The sequence below is a fragment of the Xyrauchen texanus genome, chromosome 33 (genome assembly GCF_025860055.1).
Source record: "Xyrauchen texanus isolate HMW12.3.18 chromosome 33, RBS_HiC_50CHRs, whole genome shotgun sequence".
NCBI classification, from domain to species: domain Eukaryota; kingdom Metazoa; phylum Chordata; class Actinopteri; order Cypriniformes; family Catostomidae; genus Xyrauchen; species Xyrauchen texanus.
Window position 1 is genome coordinate 38,448,677 of NC_068308.1, and position 23,731 is coordinate 38,472,407.

General features: G+C 35.4%; 1 protein-coding gene across 1 annotated transcript in view; it reads right to left on the reverse strand.

Annotated features, from left to right (window-relative positions):
* The window catches only part of LOC127626545 (alpha-tectorin-like), a 37,272-nt gene extending 13,908 nt beyond the window's left edge, over positions 1-23,364 (reverse strand). The window contains 15 exon segments of the mRNA XM_052102422.1: positions 421-574; positions 657-752; positions 862-1,140; positions 1,256-1,398; positions 1,870-1,950; positions 2,040-2,432; positions 4,832-4,921; positions 5,012-5,419; positions 5,565-5,954; positions 14,710-14,781; positions 14,873-15,265; positions 15,588-16,004; positions 22,843-22,869; positions 23,009-23,072; positions 23,252-23,364. Coding sequence (XP_051958382.1) covers positions 421-574; positions 657-752; positions 862-1,140; positions 1,256-1,398; positions 1,870-1,950; positions 2,040-2,432; positions 4,832-4,921; positions 5,012-5,419; positions 5,565-5,954; positions 14,710-14,781; positions 14,873-15,265; positions 15,588-16,004; positions 22,843-22,869; positions 23,009-23,054 — 2,989 coding nt within the window. The 5' untranslated portion in view covers positions 23,055-23,072; positions 23,252-23,364.
* Between the last annotated feature and the right edge of the window lie 367 nt (positions 23,365-23,731).

The following is a 23,731-nucleotide window of genomic DNA, read 5'->3' on the forward strand; positions in this document are numbered from 1 at the left end:
ATCACGATTAATTAATCCGATTAAATATATAATAGATAATATAATTAATATATATATAATATCATATATTATTATTATTATTTGGATAGCACTTTTAATATTAATTTCAAAGCAGCTTCACCTAAAACTATTCTATACCAGAAAATGATCATGTCTGTAATGTCTTGAAGTCCTCACTGAGCAGTTATAAAAAAATACATTATTATAATACATAAAAATGATTAAAAATACAGTGTAGATTTTCATTTGATGAATTTGTTCATCTTCAACCATTCAACAAGGAATAGTTCAGAAACAATAAATAAAATACAGTCATTTTTTTAAATTACTAGAAGTCTTTACGTAACGTTCACCTAACCATCCATAGTATAACTGCTTTCTATGGTTTACAGTAAGGCAGGCAACTGGAAATAACATTACCATTAAACTGACAACCCCGTGATCCATAATCTGTCCTGAAGGCCCATCTGCCTGGCACATCAACATTGCTGTTGTTTGATAGGCTTGTGATGTCACTCAGGAGTGATCCGGTTATTGAGAAATGGTGACTTGAGTCGGTAGTGTCATAACCAGCCTAACGATAAAAATATCACATGTCTATTTAGTCAGTTTCATTGATAATGTAATACTTCATTACTTTGTCATGTTGTGCATACCTGTATATATCGTTGTGTTGGAGCAATTGTGCCATAGTTCATTAAAACAAATGAGAGATGGCCATTTGATATCAAAACCACTTGGAAAGATGTTTCCTGTGAAAAATAATAATAATAATAATACATAAAATATACAATTATATGGAGGAAAATGAAATTGTTATTTGAAGGAGGACAATTACAAGGAGGACAAGGACAATCTTACTGTTCCTGAAGTTGGGAAGTATGCAACTCTGTCCCATGTTGCAACAAAGACCCATGAAGCAGAGAAGCTCAGGTGAGGGAAGTATTGGTTTATATCTTGTGTGGCCTGTGTAAGGACACTGTCAGAGGTGTACTGATTATATGAGACAAACCCATTCACACTGTTGTCAAGATCTGTCCAGAATGGAGCAATGAGGTCTCTCCCACTATAAGCAGGGAACTGGTACGGAGAGTAGCTGTACCATGCATTATCAAAAGTCAAGTGTCCATTGTTGTTGACCTGAAGTAAATGTGGATTTATTATCATGCGCAGAATTCTTGTTTTATTATGAGAATAATGATAGTTTTGAATGATAATTTTGAAAGTTGAGTGATTGACACTATGATTGACTTACATAAATTTGGTTGTATGTTTGTCCAAAATATATAAACGGTTGCAGGAGGTAAATCACTGATGAACTTCCATCATCACTGCGTGCATTCACTGTGTCTCCAGATCCAAATGGATAAAATGTGCCTGGGATATTGAAGCCATTGCCTGAAATAATTAATACATAGTACTGAAGAGTAATAAACCTTCACTTTAACATATATATGAGTTATAATAATAATAATAATAGTAATAATAATAATGTTTTCATGTATATCCTCTAATAATTAAGTCAACAAAATTGTGCTATGAAAATTGTAAATTGAACTGTCACTAAATGCACAAAATTTTATACAAACCACCATTTCCACTCATATTAAATTTGGTATTTAACAGAAATATTTTAAGTTACTGAGATAAATTAATAAATAAGATATGTATACTACGTTTGATCGTAATCACATGCGGTTTGACATGGTGGTCTGCAAAAAAACTTCTACAACTGATCCACAACTGCACATTTCACACACAGTTTTGTTCTTTACATACAGTTACAAACACAACAAATATCTGATCTGCACATTCAAACAATACTCCTCCAGACTGGAACACAATCGAGTACACAGCACATTACATTACCAGTCATAATCTGCATGGTTGTAGTTTCTGGGGTTGTGGATGTCTCTGGTCTCACAGTAGTCTGGGTAATGTTGCTAGCATCTGAATGAAAAAAAGAGGTGAATATTAATCACCAAAAATACAATTATCACTTACATATACGTACAAAGAGCACATGTAAATGTATATACCTGCACAGTATGCTAAATGACAGACAGTTGGTGCCACAAACTCATAGACATAATAATTTCCCGGGCAGGCTTTGACTTTAATGGGATTGGATTGGAATAAGCAGCAGTCATTGTTCCAGTGACCGCACACAGACCGGGTGACCTCTCCATCCTCAACACTTGGGTGTTGACCGTTTAGCCACAGTGGGGCATGAGTGCCACAGCTCCACTCAACAACACATGTGTCTGGCATCTGAACGCTCTGACCCTCAATGAAGAGACGGTACCAGCCGCTCCAGCTGACTCCAGTGTCACACATTATCTGATAGGAATATTGACTATATTGATTGTTGGTGGATCTCCAAGAATCATCCAGTACAGTGTAGTTGGTGCAGGGGTCAATAGGGATAGTCTCTGTTAGGAAAAAAATTTGACAAATGTATCAATACCTATTTTCTTATCATTATATTCTTTTTTTGTATTAATTTCTATGAAGTGGTTATTTCCAAACTCTTTAAGCTTCCTGTTACTCTTGTGTCTCAAGTTATTGAAAGTTTAAGACATTCTGTGAGTCTGAGAATCTCTTTCATTTGCAGAAGAACAAAATGTGATTTAAACAGCCAATATTGAGTCTTCTTTTGCATTTGACTTTAATAAGAATATTTTTAACTCACACTTTGTCTCTTATTCACAATAACTGATTTTGGGAGTTGGGTTTACAAGAGAACCACCCGGCTACACACACGCTCCCTTATCAGGCTAATCAAGCCTCCAAGAGGGATAAAGGCCGACTGCGGAGGATGGTGCGAGAGAGCGATCGTTTACGGAAATGTCCATCGTGTGTGTTTGTGTCTTTTGTAAAAGTTTATCATTAAAATATAATTTATATTGCCAAGCCGGTTCAAGCCTCCTCCTTTCCACTGAACTGCGTTACAAAGGGGTAATTGAATCACGAATTCGGGCACTGGCAGGGGTATTTATTCACTAACCATTGGGACACTCACGACTCAATCGTCTGTGACACGATTATGAGGTTGCAATCAGCAACATCACTGAAGAAAAGACATTAACATGCATTTTATTTGTTGATATTAAAATGAAAGTTATCTTTAATATGAAGGGGGGGAGGGGGGTAGTTGTTCATGCCCAAATGTACAACCAAACAAACAAACTTCTAAACATTAGAAATTATTATATATATTACCTTTTCTAATGTTTAGATGTCAAAACTCGCTCCCCATTCCAATAGGATTTAGTTTTTTGGGTGATGTGTCTTGCATTTCATCTTATTTGTGTTTTGAATCAGACTGTTGATTTGTCATGGTTTCAACACATGTGCTCATTGTTTGGAAATTTGTTTGATTTTCATCATTTTTTAAGATTATTAATTGTGGAGTGGTGGTGGCGTAGTGGGCTAAAGCACATAACTGGTAATCAGAAGGTTGCTGGTTCGATCCCCACAGCCACCACCATTGTGCCCTTGAGCAAGGCACTTAACTCCAGGTTGCTCCGGGGGGATTGTCCCTGTAATAAGTGCACTGTAAGTCGCTTTGGATAAAAGCGTCTGACAAATGCATAAATGTGGATTTAGCCTTAGTTTTATAATTTTTTGTTGATGTATTTTGTCTATTGTCTATTTTCACGAGTGTGCAAAGTGCAGCGAAATGTGTTACAACAGTGTGCTAGGTCTTCTCCAGTTTTCGTGGGAGCACAAAGTGCAAATGGGCGAGGTTGAGAGTGTTTGCCCTACTGTGGTTATGCTGTATGTAAAGTTTTCCTAAGAATTTGGTCATTGCAAGACGTTTCAATACCAACTCTTAACTCAGCAGTTCCTGCATTTGCAGTTTGGATATTCCACCAGCAGATGGTGATAAATGTAATGTCCAAATTCTTAAAGTATGCAACAGAACATTAAAACTGTTCTTGACATTGTTGAAAAAAAAAAAAATATATATATATATATATATATGTGTGTGTGTGTATGTGTATGAGATTTTTTTAGATTTTCTAGAGGTCATGGTTTATTTCTTTCAATTATTATTATTATTATTATTATTATTATTATTATTATTATGTTTAAGTCACTGCAAAAGGGGCCAATGGAAGAAGGAGAGAGTCAAATGTTTAAAAAAAAACTTTGTTAATTTGATTATATTTTCTTTTCATTTGTAGTATAATTTGAATTTAGAAATATGTTTTGTTTAATTTTTTCATGTTTCAATAAATTAATAAAATTTTTCAAAATCAATGTCGACCGGCAGAAGTGAAATGTGTTCTGATACAAGCACTGTTAATACTAGCCATGATTTGAGTGTCAGTAGATTAAAATGATTAATTATACTTATATTCTCTATAATTTAACGGAGCATACATCTATATCCTGAACCACATTTTCTATGTGTATAAAAGAAACGTGTCCTGTTTAACAAGGACACACAAAATACCGGTTACTTTGTGCGCTTATAAAGACTTCATGTCTAATGAAAATATGGTAAATGGTCTGCACTTATATAGCGCTTTTTTAACCTTTTTGGTATTCAAAGCGCTTTACACTGTGACTCATTCACCCATTCATTCATCACACCAATGATGCCAGAGCTGCTATGTAAGGTGCTAGCCTGCCATTGGGAGCAAATTGGGGTTCAGTGTCTTGCCCAAGGACACTTCGGCATGTGGAGTTGTGTGGGCCGGGATTTGAACCACCAACCCTGCGATTGGTGGCCAACCCGCTCTACCAACTGAGCCACAACTGCCCCAAATATGTTTTAAAAGTGGATGTGTTGCTCATAAAATGAAGTAATACGATACTTTACCAGTGGTTGTGATGGGCACAGGAGTGGATCCTACTGGAAGGATTGTTTCTGTTGTTGTAGAATGTGATGAGCTGTCGAGACTTGTGACATCTGTATCAGGAATATTTTTATATTAATGTCAGTTATTTTCAATTGAAACCCAACAAGCTTAATGAATAAAGTGCATATGAGTAAATGTACCTGCACAGTAAGCTGAGCAGTGTAGTGGTCTGACAAACTCATAAACATAATAATCTCCTGGACAGGCTTTGACTTGTATGGGATGAGATCTGTAACCACAGCAGTTATTCCCATCGGAACCACAGACTTGGCGGCTGACCACTCCATCTTCCAGCTGTGGATGTGCGCCATTGAGCCACAGCGGGTAATAAGTGCCACACATGCCGAAATTAACACATGACTCTGGCATCCGGATACTCTGACCACTGTAGAAGAGCCTGTACCAGCCATTCCAGTTGACATTATAATCACACATGGAGTAGTAGTAGTAGTTGTAGTTATTATAGTAAGGATTGTCAGTGGCTCTCCAAGACTCATCCAGACTGGTATAGTTGTAGCAGGGGTCAACACTTGGTGTGGTGTATGAAACTATAGGAACAGTGCATAGTATATATTGCATATTAATTTTGTACAAGATAATAATACATACATCTTTAGCAAGTCTGCAAATATGGTTGTTATATAAAAGAAATTTCATGATAAACACGTAAAATATCAAACAGAATGACTGTACCTGCACAATATACAGGAACTGGGATTGATAGTTTTGGTCTGGTAAATTTGTAGACATAATAATTTCCAGGACAAGCTTTGACTTGGATGGGTTTGGATCTGTATTGATTACACTGGTCATTAACTGAGCCGTAGATTTCCCGAGTAACAACTCCATCTTCTATCTGAGGATGAGAGTCACCAAGCCACAGAGAACTATGACCTCCACATGACATATAAGTCACACACCACTCAGGCATCTGAGCACTCGATCCATTAATGAAGAGTCGATACCAGCCATCCCATTCTACACGAGTGTCGTCATATCCAGATAAATATCCATACATATACCAGTAATTGTGTGTGTCTCTCCAGTGGTTATCAAGATTGTTGTAGTTATAGCACGGGTCAACTGTGATGAGACCAAAACAACAAGTTATATTCCAATGACAGATGCAATTTCATAACAGGACTATTGAGTACAGTAAGACTAAAATGTTCCTTTATAAAACAATTCCAATTAAATAAAATAAAATAATGAAAGAACAATGAAAATCTATATTAAACATAACAAAAAAAGTACTTAAACATCAGATAAAAAATAAATAAATGAATAAATATTTGTCAGCTGCTGACATGATGCAGATTCATTCAGAGATTTTGATGAACATGACTGCTGCTGCTGCTACAGAGATTTGCTTTGATTGTGTCTAGAAGAAAACTTGCGACTTTCTGGAGTCTCGAAAGAGTCTCATACAAAATACATACACGGACACCCTACCTCTCAATCTTGACCCTAACTGTAACATCTAGATGTGTTTTGTTCATGTTTCCTCCATGTTCATGTGTCTGGTTTTCATTGGTTCATTGTTTGATTACTCTGTTATCAGTTCTAGTTTGTCATTGGTTTTAGTTTATTGTCTTGTTATCTTGTTCAGAGTTCTGTTTGTTCATTGGCTTATGTTTCCCCATGTCCATGTATTTAAGTGCTCATGTTTGCCATTCTCTCTTGTCTAGTATTGATGTTTGTGTAACGTTGTGTTATTGTCCATGCCAAGTACAAAGTCAAGTCAAGTCAAGTCAAATCAAGTCAAGTCACGTCACTTCCATGTTTTTGTTTTGTTCACGTTTTTTTGGACATCTTGTTTGTAAAATAAACTGCACTTGGGTTCTGCTTAATCATCGTCTTCATTTGCATCTTCATCATTGCCATTACCAGCTACATTTGTTACACTAACTCCCTCTAGTCACAATCCTTTGCTTGCATTGCAGAGATCTTTGTTCATTAAATGAAGTCTATTTGTTTTTGATGCAGTTCATTTGCAGTGTGGATTAATGGTGGTAAAATGTCCAATTAAAAACCACAAAGTAAACTTATACTGTAAATAGTAAGAAAATAGTACATAATCATGACAGGAAGAAGTTGCAAAACTTTAATTGGAAAAGATGCCGTAGCAAGTTCCCCAATTAATTATTTCATGTATGTATGAATATATTTATGAACAATATGTATTTATTTCTTATAGATTTGCTTATAGTAACCTACCCAAGGTGATGCTGGATCCAGTAATGAGAGCTGGACTTGTAGAGGAAACCGTCTGTGATATAGTGCTGACATCTAAAAAAGGGGGATTTTTCAGATGTGACTAAAATAATTGTGAAAAGCTGCTAAACTTTACTTGTGAAAAAGTGGAGGTAAGACTCTGTACCTGTGCAGTATCCCGCATACCATTCTTGCGGTTTCACAAGTTCATATACGTAGTAATTGTCTGGACAGGCTTTCACTCTGATTGGTTCTAACTTGTAATTACAGCATTCACTCCAATAAGTTTCACCACAGACCTCTCTGGTCACAACTCCATCCTCTATCTGAGGGTGAGGACCATTGAGCCACAGACTTATGTATGAATTACAGGCCAAATATGACTTAACACAGCTCTCTGGCATCTGGATGTTCATTCCATTGTAGAAAAGCCGATACCAGCCATTCCAGGAGAAAGATTCATCACCAATCCACAATCCACTTTCATTATTGGCTCTCCAGGGACGGTCCAGAGACTCATAGTTGTAACATGGATCATTGCTGATGCTTTTGAAAGCAACTGTCATGGACAAGAGAGTCATTGGTACAAGTACTGTTAAAACACATTATTTACATGCAAGGCAATCTAGAGAATCATAGGCCTATTCAAAATGCATAATGATGATAGAGATTCATGATTGAAGAGATTCATGATCGTAAGCAATTCTGTTTATTTGAATTCTGTTAACATGCTTGGATGCATTGTGCAAATAATGTTTTCTATATATATTGAGTATGAACTCTTGACATTGACCTTTTTGAAAATCATGCTTTTGTGTCATGAAAAAAAAAATATATAAAATACAAATCTCAGAGTAATAAAAGAGCACAAGAGTTTGAACCGCACCTGCACAGTATGTGGGCATGTAGAGTGACACATCTGGCTTGACGAGTTTATAGACATAATAATCTCCAGGACAGGCTTTGACTTGGATGGAGTTGGATCTGTAGTTGCCACACTGGTTCGAGTAATACCACCAATAATTATTAGTCCCCAGGACTTCACGGGTCACCACTCCATCCTCAAGTCGTGGATGAGAACCATTTAGATACAGTCCAGTATAACCACCACATCCCGCACCACTCACACACCACTCCGACATTTGAGCACTTTCTCCATTCAAATACAGCCGATACCAACCACTCCATTCAACATGTGTGTCATCATATAGTCCATAGTATTGGTAATAATTTTGGCGTATGTCTCTCCAATAGTCATCAAGAATATTATAATCATTGCATGGGTCAGAGCTGGAAGTTGTAGACACTGAGAGAATAATATATAAAAAAAAATGACAATAGATGATAAATAATCATTCACAGCCTTATTCTTTGGCAAAACCAAAATACAAGCATTCAGCTAACAACTGTATGAAAGATTTGATATATTTGGATTAATTGATTAGATTGGCTGACTGCGCCTCTAAACGAGTGTGTCTATTGAAAACACTACATACTATAATTTACCAAATGTTTTTCTATTTTAAACCTTCGATAGCATTTATTCTTTATTTAAGAGTAAAACTAACTGTAAAATCTCTACTTCTAGACAGTATTCATAGCACACGCCCTTTAAACCAATTTACAAACTGAAACATACATAAGATATATTCTGCATTACACATGAGCAAAGGTGTTTAGTAACAAAGTTGAAATACGATTTTTGGAGTATTTCTACATTAAAAGATTATAAATGTTTCTGATGACTTTTATTTACTGCACTACATATTCAAAAGAAAATGAAAACTTTGATACTAGACCAATTTCTTACAATTGTGTCTAAATCAAGATCATTATTACAAGAGAATTGTCACAGATGTGTAATGAGAAGTCAAAAGAGACAAGACTACCCATATTAGCTTTCAATAAGTTTTTTAATATAAAAAGTATTTGATCTTTTTTTTATCTTAACATTAAAAATGTTGTGAAATGTCGATGAGGTTATGTGTCCTGCCATCATAGTTATTTGTTTAAAGGGGAATCCAGTGAGTGTTGTAACACATTTAGTCTCAACACTTGTGATTGGGGGTATGGCAAAAATATGTTTGTTTTTTAACTCAAATTTTTATGTACTGGCTCAATAATGGTCTTTTTTGTTCTAACAGAAAATTAAACGAGAAATCATCCATAGTGTAGTTTTAACAACAAGTTAAGTTATCCTGATGAATGAACGCAAAAGTGTTTACTTATCTGAATCACATGCGGTTAGACATAGTTCTGAAACTGCACATTTCACACACAGTTTTGTTCTTTACATACAGTTACAAACACAACAAATATCTGATCTGCACATTCAAACAATACTCCTCCAGACTGGAACACAATCGAGTACACAGCACATTACATTACCAGTCATAATCTGCATGGTTGTAGTTTCTGGGGTTGTGGATGTCTCTGGTCTCACAGTAGTCTGGGTAATGTTGCTAGCATCTAAAAGAAAAAACAGGTGAAAATGAATCACCAAATATACAATTATCACTTACATATACGTACAAAGAGCACATGTAAATGTATATACCTGCACAGTATGCCAAACTGCAGGTAGTTGGTGCCACAAACTCATAGACATAATAATTTCCTGGGCAGGCTTTGACTTTTATGGGATTGGATTGGAAATAGCAGCAGTCATTGTTCCAGTGACCGCACACAGACCGGGTGACCTCTCCATCCTCAACACTTGGGTGTTGACCGTTTAGCCACAGTGGGGCATGAGTGCCACAGGTCAACATAACAACACATGTGTCTGGCATCTGAACGCTCTGACCCTCAATGAAGAGACGGTACCAGCCGCTCCAGCTGACCCCAATGTCACACATTATCTGAGAGGAATATTGACTATATTGATTGTTGGTGGATCTCCAAGAATCATCCAGTACAGTGTAGTTGGTGCAGGGGTCAATAGGGATAGTCTCTGTTAGGAAAGAAATAGACAAATGTATCAATACCTATTGTCTTATCATTATATTCTTTTTTTGTATTAATTTCTATGAAGTGGTTATTTCCAAACTCTTTAAGCTTCCTGTTACTCTTGTGTTTCAAGTTATTGAAAGTTTAAGACATTCTGTGAGTCGGAGAATCTCTTTCATTTACAGAAGATCAAAATGTGATTTAAACAGCCAATATTGAGTCTTCTTTTGCATTTGACTTTAATAAGAATATTTTTAACTCACACTTTGTCTCTTATTCACAATAACTGATTTTGGGAGTTGGGTTTACAAGAGAACCGATTTGAAAGATTTGACCGTGAGTATCTTGACAGAATATTAAAAGGGGTAATTGAATCAGTATATTGTTATCACGAATTCGGGCACTGGCAGGGGTATTTATTCACTAACCATTGGGACACTCACGACTCAATCGTCTGTGACACGATTATGAGGTTACAATCAGCAACATCACTGAAGAAAAGACATTAACATGCATTTTATTTGTAGATATTAAAATAAAAGTTTAATTATGATAGATACATTTCATTAATAAACGAATTAAAATACAATGAATGTATTTTAATCTTTATTTTAACAACTCTGATATTTTAAATGTTGTCATGCACATTATGGATTAAAGAGAATTACAAACTAAATCTGTTTTGAAAAGAAAATGAGGCTTTGAATTTTAAAATGACATTAATTTACTCTTGTGCTCAAACCTGTAACGACTTGACAGACTTAAGAAGACATGAGGACATTTTCGGTATAAACACAGATGCACTCTGATTTTTATAGTGCATTCTGGGAATGTTTATATATATTATCAGTTCTAATGTTTAGATGTGAAAAGTCCCTCCCCATTCCAATAGGATTTAGTTTTTGGGGTGATGTGTCTTGCATTTCATCATATTTGTGTTTTGAATCAGACTGTTGATTTGTCATGGTTTCAACACATGTGCTCATTGTTTGGAAATTTGTTTGATTTTCATTATTTTTCAATATTATTAAATTAATTTAGCCGTAGTTTTATTAATTACATTTTTGTAGATTGAGATAGTTAGTATTTTGTGGTGTATAACGGTGTGTAAATATGTTAAATTACTGCATAAATGGGGACAGCGCCATCTAAAGGTGAATGATGGTATTTGACGAGTGGAATAACTCCCACAGCAGAGCTGATGAGACATGCTGTAGGTAAGTGGCACATTTTGAGTGTCTAGAGAATTATCATTTAAAAGTACTAAAAACACATAAATAACTGCCCTATTGTGAATTGATCTTGTAATGAACATATTAGGGATCTGTTGACATGTGTTTGGCGTCGAATGTGTTTTTTTATATTGAGTTATTCTGACTTTGTTTCACGAGGCTTGATCGTAATTCCTCCGTGTATTTTCTTGTGTTTCATTTAGGACTGATTAATTCTCTGTGTCACGAAACCATTATTTCCATTTTTGTATCTCCATTATGCAGTAAATGGACCACTCTGGCAAGACCGTCACATATAGTTTTTACTATAAATAAAAACTTTCACAACTTCAGCTTTTTTGGGGCTGCCCATCTATTACAGTTTTCATATTTCTCTTCTTAAATGTTAGTTTCAGTTTGTTTTAATGTATGTATTCTATGTTTATGTTTTCTTCCAGTAATCATATTCAATTTTCTATTTATTCTACAACTGTTGTCTTTTTCATTTGTATTGAATAAAATGTTTTTTTAATGTGATTAAGAAAACGTCTGAGAATTTCTGGGCAAATTCATTTAGCAGTGAATTAACCACAACTTTATGTCACAGTGGGATAACTAAAAGAGGCTCTATTTTCACGAGTGTGCAAAGCGCAACGAAATGTGCTAACACCGTGCGCTAGGTCTTCTCCAGTTTTCGTGGGAGCACAAAGTGCAAATGGGCGAGGATGAGAGTGTTTGCCCTACTGTGGTTATGTTGTATGTAAAGTTTTCCTAAGAATTTGGTCATTGCAAGACGTTTCAATACCAACTCTTAACTCAGCAGTTCCTGCATTTGCAGTTTGGATATTCCACCAGCAGTTTCAGTAAATTATTACAATTTTTCAAAATCAATGTCGACCGGCAGAAGTGAAATGTGTTCTGATACAAGCACTGTTAATACTAGCCATGATTTGAGTGTCAGTAGATTAAAATGATTAATTATACGTATATTCTCTATAATTTAACGGAGCATACATCTATATCCTGAACCACATTTTCTATGTGTATAAAAGAAATGTGTCCTGTTTAAAAAGGACACACATAATAACATTTCCAAACGCATAACGCTTGTGCTCTCAAAAAAAGAGGGCCCTTCATGTCTAATGAAAATATGTTTTAAAAATGCATGTGTCGCTCATAAATGAAGTAATACGATACTTTACCAGTGGTTGTGATGGGCACAGGAGTGGATCCTACTGGAAGGATTGTTTCTGTTGTTGTAGAATGTGATGAGCTGTTGAGACTTGTGACATCTGTATCAGGAATATTTTTATATTAATGTCAGTTATTTTCAATTGAAACCCAACAAGCTTAATGAATAAAGTGCATATGAGTAAATGTACCTGCACAGTAAGCTGAGCAGTGTAGTCGGTCTGAACAAACTCATAAACATAATAATCTCCTGGACAGGCTTTGACTTGTATGGGATGAGATTTGTAACCACAGCAGTCATTCCATGTGGAACCACAGACTTGGCGGCTGACCACTCCATCTTCCAGCTGTGGATGTGAGCCATTGAGCCACAGCGGGTAGTCAGTGCCACACATGCCATAATTAACACATGACTCTGGCATCCGGATACTCTGACCACTGTAGAAGAGCCTGTACCAGCCATTCCAGTTGACATTATAATCACACATGGAGTAGTAGTAGTAGTTGTAGTTATTATAGTAAGGATTGTCAGTGGCTCTCCAAGACTCATCCAGACTGGTATAGTTGTAGCAGGGGTCAACACTTGGCGTGGTGTATGAAACTATAGGAACAGTGCATAGTATATATTGCATATTAATTGTGTACAAGATAATAATACATACATCTTTAGCAAGTCTGCAAATATGGTTGTTATATAAAAGAAAATTCATGATAAACACGTAAAAATATCAAACAGAATGACTGTACCTGCACAATATACAGGAACTGGGATTGATAGTTTTGGTCTGGTAAATTTGTAGACATAATAATTTCCAGGACAAGCTTTGACTTGGATGGGTTTGGATCTGTATTGATTACACTGGTCATTAACTGAGCCGTAGATTTCCCGAGTAACAACTCCATCTTCTATCTGAGGATGAGGGTCACCAAGCCACAGAGCACTATGACCTCCACATGACATATAAGTCACACACCACTCAGGCATCTGAGCACTCGATCCATTAATGAAGAGTCGATACCAGCCATCCCATTCTACACGAGTGTCGTCATATCCAGATAAATATCCATACATATACCAGTAATTGTGTGTGTCTCTCCAGTGGTTATCAAGATTGTTGTAGTTATAGCACGGGTCAACTGTGATGAGACCAAAACAACAAGTTATATTTCAATGAGATGCAATTTCATAGCAGGACTATTGAGTACAGTAAGACTAAAATGTTCCTTTATAAAACAATTCCAATTAAATAAAATAAAATAATGAAAGAACAATGAAAATCTATATTAAACATAACAAAAAAAAGTACTTAAACATCAGATAAAAAATAAATAAATGAATAAATATTTGTCAGCTGCTGACATGATACAGATTCATTCAGAGATTTTGATGAACATGACTGCTGCTGCTACAGAGATTTGCTTTGATTGTGTCTAGAAGAAAACTTGCGACTTTCTGGAGTCTCGAAAGAGTCTCATACAAAATACATACACAGACACCCTACCTCTCGATCTTGACCCTAACTGTAACATCTAGATGTGTTTTGTTCATGTTTCCTCCATGTTCATGTGTCTGGTTTTCATTGGTTCATTGTTTGATTACTCTGTTATCAGTTCTAGTTTGTCATTGGTTTTAGTTTATTGTCTTGTTATCTTGTTTAGAGTTCTGTTTGTTCATTGGCTTATGTTTCCCCATGTCCATGTATTTAAGTGCTCATGTTTGCCATTCTCTCTTGTCTAGTATTGATGTTTGTGTAACGTTGTGTTATTGTTCATGCCAAGTACAAAGTCAAGTCAAGTCAAGTCAAGTCAAATCAAGTCAAGTCACGTCACTTCCATGTTTTTGTTTTGTTCACGTTTTTTTGGACATCTCGTTTGTAAAATAAACTGCACTTGGGTTCTGCTTAATCGTCGTCTTCATTTGCATCTTCATCATTGCCATTACCAGCTACATTTGTTACACTAACTCCCTCTAGTCACAATCCTTTGCTTGCATTGCAGAGATCTTTGTTCATTAAATGAAGTCTATTTGTTTTTGATGCAGTTCATTTGCAGTGTGGATTAATGGTGGTAAAATGTCCAATTAAAAACCACAAAGTAAACTTATACTGTAAATAGTAAGAAAATAGTACATAATCATGACAGGAAGAAGTTGCAAAACTTTAATTGGAAAAGATGCCGTAGCAAGTTCCCCAATTAATTATTTCATGGATGTATGTATGAATATATTTATGAACAGTATGTATTTATTTCTTATAGATTTGCTTATAGTAACCTACCCAAGGTGATGCTGGATCCAGTAATGAGAGCTGGACTTGTGGAGGAAACCGTCTGTGATATAGTGCTGACATCTAAAAAAGGGGGATTTTTCAGATGTGACTAAAATAATTGTGAAAAGCTGCTAAACTTTACTTGTGAAAAAGTGGAGGTAAGACGCTGTACCTGTGCAGTATCCCGCATTCCATTCTTGCGGTTTCACAAGTTCATATACGTAGTAATTGTCTGGACAGGCTTTCACTCTGATTGGTTCTGACTTGTAATTACAGCATTCAGTCCAATAAGTTTCCCCACAGACCTCTCTGGTCACAACTCCATCCTCTATCTGAGGGTGAGGACCATTGAGCCACAGACTTATGTATGAATTACAGGTCGTATATGACTTAACACAGCTCTCTGGCATCTGGATGTTCATTCCATTGTAGAAAAGCCGATACCAGCCATTCCAGGAGAAAGATTCATCACCAATCCACAATCCACTTTCATTATTGGCTCTCCAGGGACGGTCCAGAGACTCATAGTTGTAACATGGATCATTGCTGATGCTTTTGAAAGCAACTGTCATGGACAAGAGAGTCATTGGTACAAGTACTGTTAAAACACATTATTTACATGCAATCTAGAGAATCATAGGCCTATTCAAAATGCATAATGATGATAGAGATTCATGATTGAAGAGATTCATGATCGTAAGCAATTCTGTTTATTTGAATTCTGTTAACATGCTTGGATGCATTGTGCAAATAATGTTTTCTATATATATTGAGTATGAACTCTTGACATTGACCTTTTTGAAAATCATGCTTTTGTGTCATGAAAAAAAAAATATATAAAATACAAATCTCAGAGTAATAAAAGAGCACAAGAGTTTGAACCGCACCTGCACAGTATGTGGGCATGTTGAGTGACACATCTGGCTTGATGAGTTTATAGACATAATAATCTCCAGGACAGGCTTTGACTTGGATGGAGTTGGATCTGTAGATGCCACACTGGTTAGAGTAATACCACCAATATCCATTAGTCCCCAGGACTTCACGGGTCACCACTCCATCCTCAAGTCGTGGATGAGAACCAGTAAGATACAGTCCAGTATAACCACCACATCTCGCACCACTCACACACCACTCCGACATTTGAGCACTTTCTCCATTCAAATACAGCCGATACCAACCACTCCATTCAACATGTGTGTCATCATATCCATAGTATTGGTAATAATTTTGGCGTATGTCTCTCCAATAGTCATCAAGAATATTATAATCATTGCATGGGTCAGAGCTGGAAGTTGTAGACACTGAGAGAATAATATAAAAAAAGAAGAAAATGATGAAGTGTTGAACTCTTTTTAGTTTGCTGACCGGACTGGAAGTTTACTTTCATGGTCAGTCCAGAATAATGATCTTTTCACAATGAAAGGGGAAATAAAAAGTGCAAAACTTCAACATCCAAACAGATTTTCTTTAATAACACATTTATTCCCACATTTTCTCCAGATAAGTTGCCACATAAATCTATAACAGCCCACTGAAACATACCGGTTTTGTTTTTGTTGTTGAAGATGAATAAACATTATAAATTATATTTATGTACAAACGATAATTCTATATATGTGTGTGTGTGTGTGTATATATATATATATATATATATATATATTATATTTAGCCTTTGGTACACATCTTTTTTTTGATGAGTGGTACTTACTGATGGTGCTATGAGGGTGTATGGCCAGGGGTGTAGCACCACATTTTGGGCCCTGGGCACAGAGCAATTTTTGGGCCCCCTGACCAATTTGGGCTTTTTGTTGGGGATAATATCCAGTATAAACAATTTAGATGGATATTAACAGTGCTAATTCATAACAAAGTTTTGTTTTCAAATGCAAATATTATTTGAATCAAGCAATACATTATTTAAAAAAATCCTACTAACAATAAAACTTCTACATGTGTACATTTATGAGTTTTCTTGTTGGCAAAGTCACCATATCATTTCTGAAATGAGAAGAGTGCCGTGATGTTCAGTCCTAACCAATATTTACACAGGGTCTAAAATGATCTTAAAATTAGGGCTGAGTATTGATCCAGATTTTCAGGTTCGATTTGATTTTATTCTATATGGATTCATTTAGGTGTTATTTGTTAACAATGTCCATTTAATTTGAATATAAAATATATTCTTTCTCAGCACATGTTGTTAATTTAGTCTGTTTTTTGACAGTTTTTCATTATATTGGTCGCAATTTAGCTTTTAAAAAATGGTCGAATAAATTATATTCCATCAATAAAGGTCTTGAAATTAAATGTTTTATTTAGCATATACATATATATATATATATATATATATATATATATATATATATATATATATATATGTATATGTATATGTTTATTGTTTACAAACATGTTTACATTGACACTCAGAACACACTCTTAATCGGTACTGTCTCTTTAAATTGATAATGGTATCTGAGCTCAATGACAGCAGATTTTGTTCCTCACATTCTTTTATGGCTTAATGTGAACATTTCAAATGTATCTCATGAAACAAATAACATTTAGGCATCATAGATGAACATCTGAAGTAAAACATGTTTATTCAGTAGATTTGTGAGTAGCGGCAGATGTTGGCAGTTTGATTTGAATTGTGCACATCATTTAATTTTATATTTTTTCTCCCCAATTTGGAATGCCCAAATCCCAATGTGCTCTAAATCCTCGCGGTGGCGTAGTGACTCGCCTCAATCCGGGGAGCGGAGGACAAATCTCAGCTGCCTCCGCGTATGAGACCATCAATCCAGGCATCTTATCACGTGGCATGTTGAGCGCCTTACCGTGTGTGGATTCTTCATGCTATTCTCTGCGGCATCCACACACAACTCACCACACACCCCACCAAGACAGAGAACCACATTAGAGTGACCACGAGAAGGTTACCCAATGTGACTCTACCCTCCCTAGCAACCGGGCCAATTTGGTTGCTTAGGAGTCCTGGCTGGAGTCACTCAGCACTCCCTGGAGTGGTAGTCAGCATCTTTACAGGCCCCCATGCATGTCACTTTATTAAGCAGCATCTGATTGTTTTTCACTGTTTAATGAAAAGCATGTAATGATGCAGTTGCTAATAATGTTTCCAAAACCTGGTGAATATTTCCATTACATTTTTACACCAGGAGCTATTATATTTCTCCTATTTGCCGTGTGACAAGTGTTAATTTTGGATCAAGTTTACATGCATATTAAACAAATATTCTCCTATGTAGCTACGTTGGACAAGACCGCTTTCGCTTTTAATGAAGGGGGTGTGGGTCGCTAACATGGGAGGATAGGGGAACACCCCATTTTTACAGGTCTTGCAATGTTTTATTCAAACCAATAGCATGTTAATAATATATATTATCATTTCTAATGTTTAGAAGTCAAAACTCCCTCCCAAATCCAAAAGGAGGTATATATATACAACAAATTATAATATAATATAATTTCAATAAAGGATTTCTGTGGCCCCCCTGTTACTCGGGTCCATCATTACCCAGGATCTGACGTCCCTACGTACAGCAGAAAAATGTTGGGAAACACTGAACCAGAGCAACCTTAATTATAGATCCTTTAAATACTTTAGCCTATGTACCAAATATGGTAGTTGTATACAGGGGTTAAATTGATGTTCCGGGACCTTCGAGTAAAAATATAAAATAAAATATTGGCAGCTTATTTGTCAATCTATTCCATATCTTGTATGTTCTGGTTCAGTTTTTGTTTGATCCATTTCACACATTCTGTGTTTTTAGCAAGTGAACTCAAGGTCATTACATTAAGCATTATGCTTCCCTCTATTTAGCGAGAGCAGCACATTTCTCTAGTGTTTTCAAACTGGGGTCCAGGAACCAACAGGGGTGCCACGATGGGGTTTTAGGGGTTTTAGGGGGTCCGTAGGCGATTTCAGAGAAGGCCTGAGGTGATTGATTGAGATAACAGCAATTATTGTGCACTTCAACTTCCAAGAGTTTTACTGTCCAAATAAGGGAATTTAAAGCGAATATATAAAGCATATTTTCCAATGCCATTTACCTTCAATTCAGATACATCTAATGAAAATGATCACATTTATTTTGATCCAATAGAATTTTTTTTGTTTGTTTGTTTGTTTTTTGTTTTTAACTGGTAAATAAGTGATAAACCTGTGTGAAAGGAAGTACATATAGTTCTCACCTTTGGGCATCAGTCAGAACTCAAGCAGATGCAGGAATTAGTTCAAAAGACTTTACTGACAGTTCTTAGTTGAACAGCACAGACATACATTAGACTACAATGATGATGGATGAAGATGAGTGAGTTCAGGAACTGAAATTGAATAATTAGTTGAAGCTCATCTTATAATGGTGATCAGGATGCAAGGTTGGACATGGGTGTATGTCAGAAACACTCTTCTGTCACACACAGTTACTGTTTCTGGCATGTGTGTAACTCTTATGTCTCGTGCACAGTTCTGTAGAATGCGCACAACAGTTGCCACTAGATGGCGCATTTGCGCTGCTTTTGTAACAAAAACACATTGTTTTTCTTAAGATGGCCGAATAGATTTATTATGGAACAAATACAAAATAAAAGTGAGCTCATTAAATGATCACATTGGAGATTCACTTGTTTATAGAATACTTATGATGTTATGAAATGTCAAATTTGATTGAAATGAATAGGAAATGGTTAACCAGTAGGCCTAGGTATTTGATTAATTAGTAACTTTAAAATACAGGAGAGTGTTTCCGATGCAGTCGTGTTTAGTAAGAACACATACACCCATGTCCAATCTTGCATCCTAATCACCATTATAGGATGAGCTTCAACTAATTAGTCAATTTCAGTTCCTGAACTCATTCATCTTCATTTATCATCATTGTCAAAAATACTTGACAAATTGTGACAAATTGTACCCTATAAGTATTGTCCCTATAGGTATTCAACACGATATCACTGTAACCCCCTTCGGGGCTTTTTGCCCTAAGTTCCACCTTAAAAATAAATAAATGATAATAATAAACTTCAGTTATTATTTCTTTTCAAACAAATTACTTTTCCAATCTTGATACACTATTTGACCAGAAAAAAAGCTAATTTTCCTGGAGGAATCGTGCTTTTGGACTATTGGTTGGAACTATTAAACGACATTATAATGGTAAATCAAGAACATGGAATAATATTTTAAAAATATTTGTGATATTGCTGCAACGTTGTAATCTACACAGTAATGTAAAAATAGTGTTTTACGTACATTAAGACCAAAATGCAACAGCATGGTGAAATCTATTCATGTCTTCTAGTACTACAAGCTAACATACAGTATTTTTATACCAGATCTGTCACTTTGTTGCCTACTCATATTTATGGCTGCATTTTTACACCATCCATCCGATTTTGAGATCCGACACAGAATATTGTGATTATAATGCACACAGATTTTGTTGCAGATGTGTAAACAGAATCTTATATATGGACATCTGAACTACGTCTAAACACTCGTGTCGATCAAAATGTTTCTAGCAAGTCAGTCCACTGTCGGCCATGTTTGGAACACTCTCTGGTGGACATTTCCAGTCATGACAGTACAGCGCTGGTCTACTTGAACGGAGAAAGACCAAAATCTCCAAAACGGTTTGGTCATGATTACGATCCAAGAACATATTTCAAATCAGCAGTAAAATTTGACAACGCTGGAATCATAAATTGTGCTTTTTAACCTCATATTAAGACCAAAATCCTGGCCCCTATAGCTAATGCGCATGCGCTTTGTGAAGTTGATTGATAGGCGGCGTCCTAATAAGGCTTTTTTTAAGTGAAGGCGGAACTTCCTTTCTACATCTCTTGACCGTTAATAGAAGTGTCCCGTTTCTACTAAATATTCTCTGATCCGATTATCCTTGTATTCCTGATATTAAAATCCGCTGAAACAGACTTTTGTTTATGCATGAGAACGTTATTCTGGTGTGACGAATGTCAATCACACATTTGCAACTACGCAATTCATGTTTGCATGGTGCTTATGTGTAAATAGTCTACTTTTAAGAATTAATTTTAGGATTTTTTTTTCTTGTGATGTGTAGGTTATAGGTATTTCTAAGTAGGCCTACATTTGTATGTAATGTAGTGGCATGCTCACTGACATTCCTTTTAAACACTCAAGGACTGCCACTGCTATTAATAAAACAACGCTGGTGTAGTTCTGGCTGACATTGGTCTTGGCTGGTGGTAATTAATGTAAGCACAGTCAGATGTCTTAAGCCAATTTAAAACATTCAATAGGAATTGTTCAATTAGCTTTGTAGCGTAAATGTGTTTTATATACACCTAATTAATTACACTTAATACTAATCAAAGTGGGTTATTTCTTTAAACGAGTTTATTTTTGTTTATCTTAAAATACTAAACCCAAAATCAGATGAGATGAGATCATTTACATTTGACATGTACATTTATTGATTTAATAAACGCATTTATCCAATGAGCAATTGGATTACAATAGAAGCGATTCGTCCTATGATGCAATAATAAGAGTGCTAGGATAGAACTATGTGTTGCAGATTACTTTGAGAATTACACGTGTGAGAAAGATGAGAGATCGAGATCAAATAATGGATTGGATTTTTTTTTTTAAGAGGAAGAAAGAAGACATATATAGATATGCGGCAAAGCTGATCTTGCAACAAGACTAAAACTTTTTTGGGGGAGTTTCTAAATGTATGTTCATAAATGCCATATTTTTTACAAAATATTTGTTATTTTATTTGGATGTTCATTAAATAATATTTTTATATGCAGCTCTGTGATAAAAAGTACGAACTTGTTTCTGCATCCACGTTTAGAATCAGAACCAGAATCAGAATCAGCTTTATTGCCAAATGTGCTTAAACATACAAGCAATTTGTCTTGGTGACAGAACCTTCCAGTGCACAAACAATACAGCAACCAGGCAGAGATAAAAAAAAATATATATATATATATATATATATACGTAAGCTAAAACAATAGTTAGTATATATTTAGTAAACTATTTAGGAATTACAACATTGAGAAAATGTTACATTAAAAACATTAAGCATTAAAACATTGTAACCATGTAAACACAGGATCAAAATGTGTTCCAGTGACTCTTGGAGTCCGTATGACATGTTTAACAGTAATGATCTAGTGGTTAAGAGTGTTTTCTACGAGCAATTTTACGAACGTTTGTTATTGTTGAGATGTGTTCATTTATATATAAAAGCACCCCAAAAAAAGGTCATGATGTGCTCAAGCCCCCTTTGATGTCTATGTGTGCACGTGCCTGGCGGAGACACTGTGTAGCCTATGATCCTGCTAATTCAAAGCATTAATTGAATATTATTTTGCGTTATTAAAATAAGGAGACGTTTGGAAGACGCGCTTAAGCGAACATTCACCAATAAAGCGGAGTTCTGCTCTTTACTCCCAAAAGTGATGACGGTGACAGCGATGCTGCTTGTGTGGTGATACACAACTTGTAATGCTGTCAAGAGAGCCTTTAAATGTCAGAGAGCAAGAGGAGACGAGGATAAACGCATCTGGCTCATAAATAATAATGAGCAAATATATATACAGACGATTTACATGCACGAATCAAGTTAATTACTTTTTCTTCTCTCTCTAATATTAATTTATACAGTTGCATGAATCAATCAAGCCACTACTTTGTTGCTACCAACTAGTCCAAAAAGTTCACACAAATAACTATATTTATTTACTAATTAATTTATTCATCCAATTAGACTATCTATTTTACGCATTTAATTATTATTATTATTATGATTAGTATTATATTATTATAATTATTAGACATGTTTGTTAAAATAAAAATAAATGAAGCACATATACTGATATTAAAGTCTCAGCATAAAGTGTAGCTATTAATATATAAATTGTATGATGTGAATTTAGCAATTGTCCTGAAGATGTCCTTATAATGCTCTTATTGCTTTACGATTACTCCAGAGCACTCATACATCTATTGCTACTTCATTTATGATGCTTTTGGGAAACGAGGCCCTGGACTGGTTAAAAAAATGCATCAAAGGGTGAAGAAATAAAGGATTATAATTGAATATAAAGTGGAGGAATGATTACCAGATGTTTGTCCATTGATCAGTTCACCTGTTAAACAGAATATAAGCATAATCATTTAATATTTGGGTGAGGATAATCAGTACATTTATTTGAATCCTGCATCATTGTAATGTATGTGACAGATATTGATCACAGGTGTGTATTTAAAGATGTTCAAAACACTTACAATTAATCAGCAGAAGTGACACACACAGCGAGATTAGAAACCTCATTGTTACGAACGCCACGTCCTGTACACACACACACACACACACACACACACACACACACACATATATATATATTTATATATAAACAACTTTTAAAAAATGTTCAATTCATAATTAATTTGTTATACAAAATAATTCATATCCATAAAGTAAAGAGTGAGTACAGCCCAGATGGATAAAATAAATGGATGTAACATTACCTGAGATTAAATGCTGCTGCAGAGCAAACTCAGGGAGATTCTCTCTTCAGCAGTTTAACCAGAATACAGAGATGCTGAACTGCATCCTCAGACTCTTATTAGTGCCTTTATTAACACATATGGGCGGACTCTTACTGGAATCATGAGTAATCTCTTAACAATACCTTAAACCAGTTTAGTATATTACATGAAAGTGGTAATTTGAACAATTTGCTTCCTTGTACACCTGTCACTCAAAAATACATTCTTCATTCTATGATTGAATAGATGAATGCAGAGGGAATGACCACAGGTTGAACAACTGAACCACAATTATGAAGATACCCTTCCCATACAAACACACACAAATGAATTGTTACAGACTATAAGGCTATTTTAACTTTGTTTGCAGTAATGAAACCATAAAACACAAATTGCAAATATACGTACCCAGTTAACATCTATTTTTGGTTTTCAGACAGTTTTGACTGTCCTAAAATA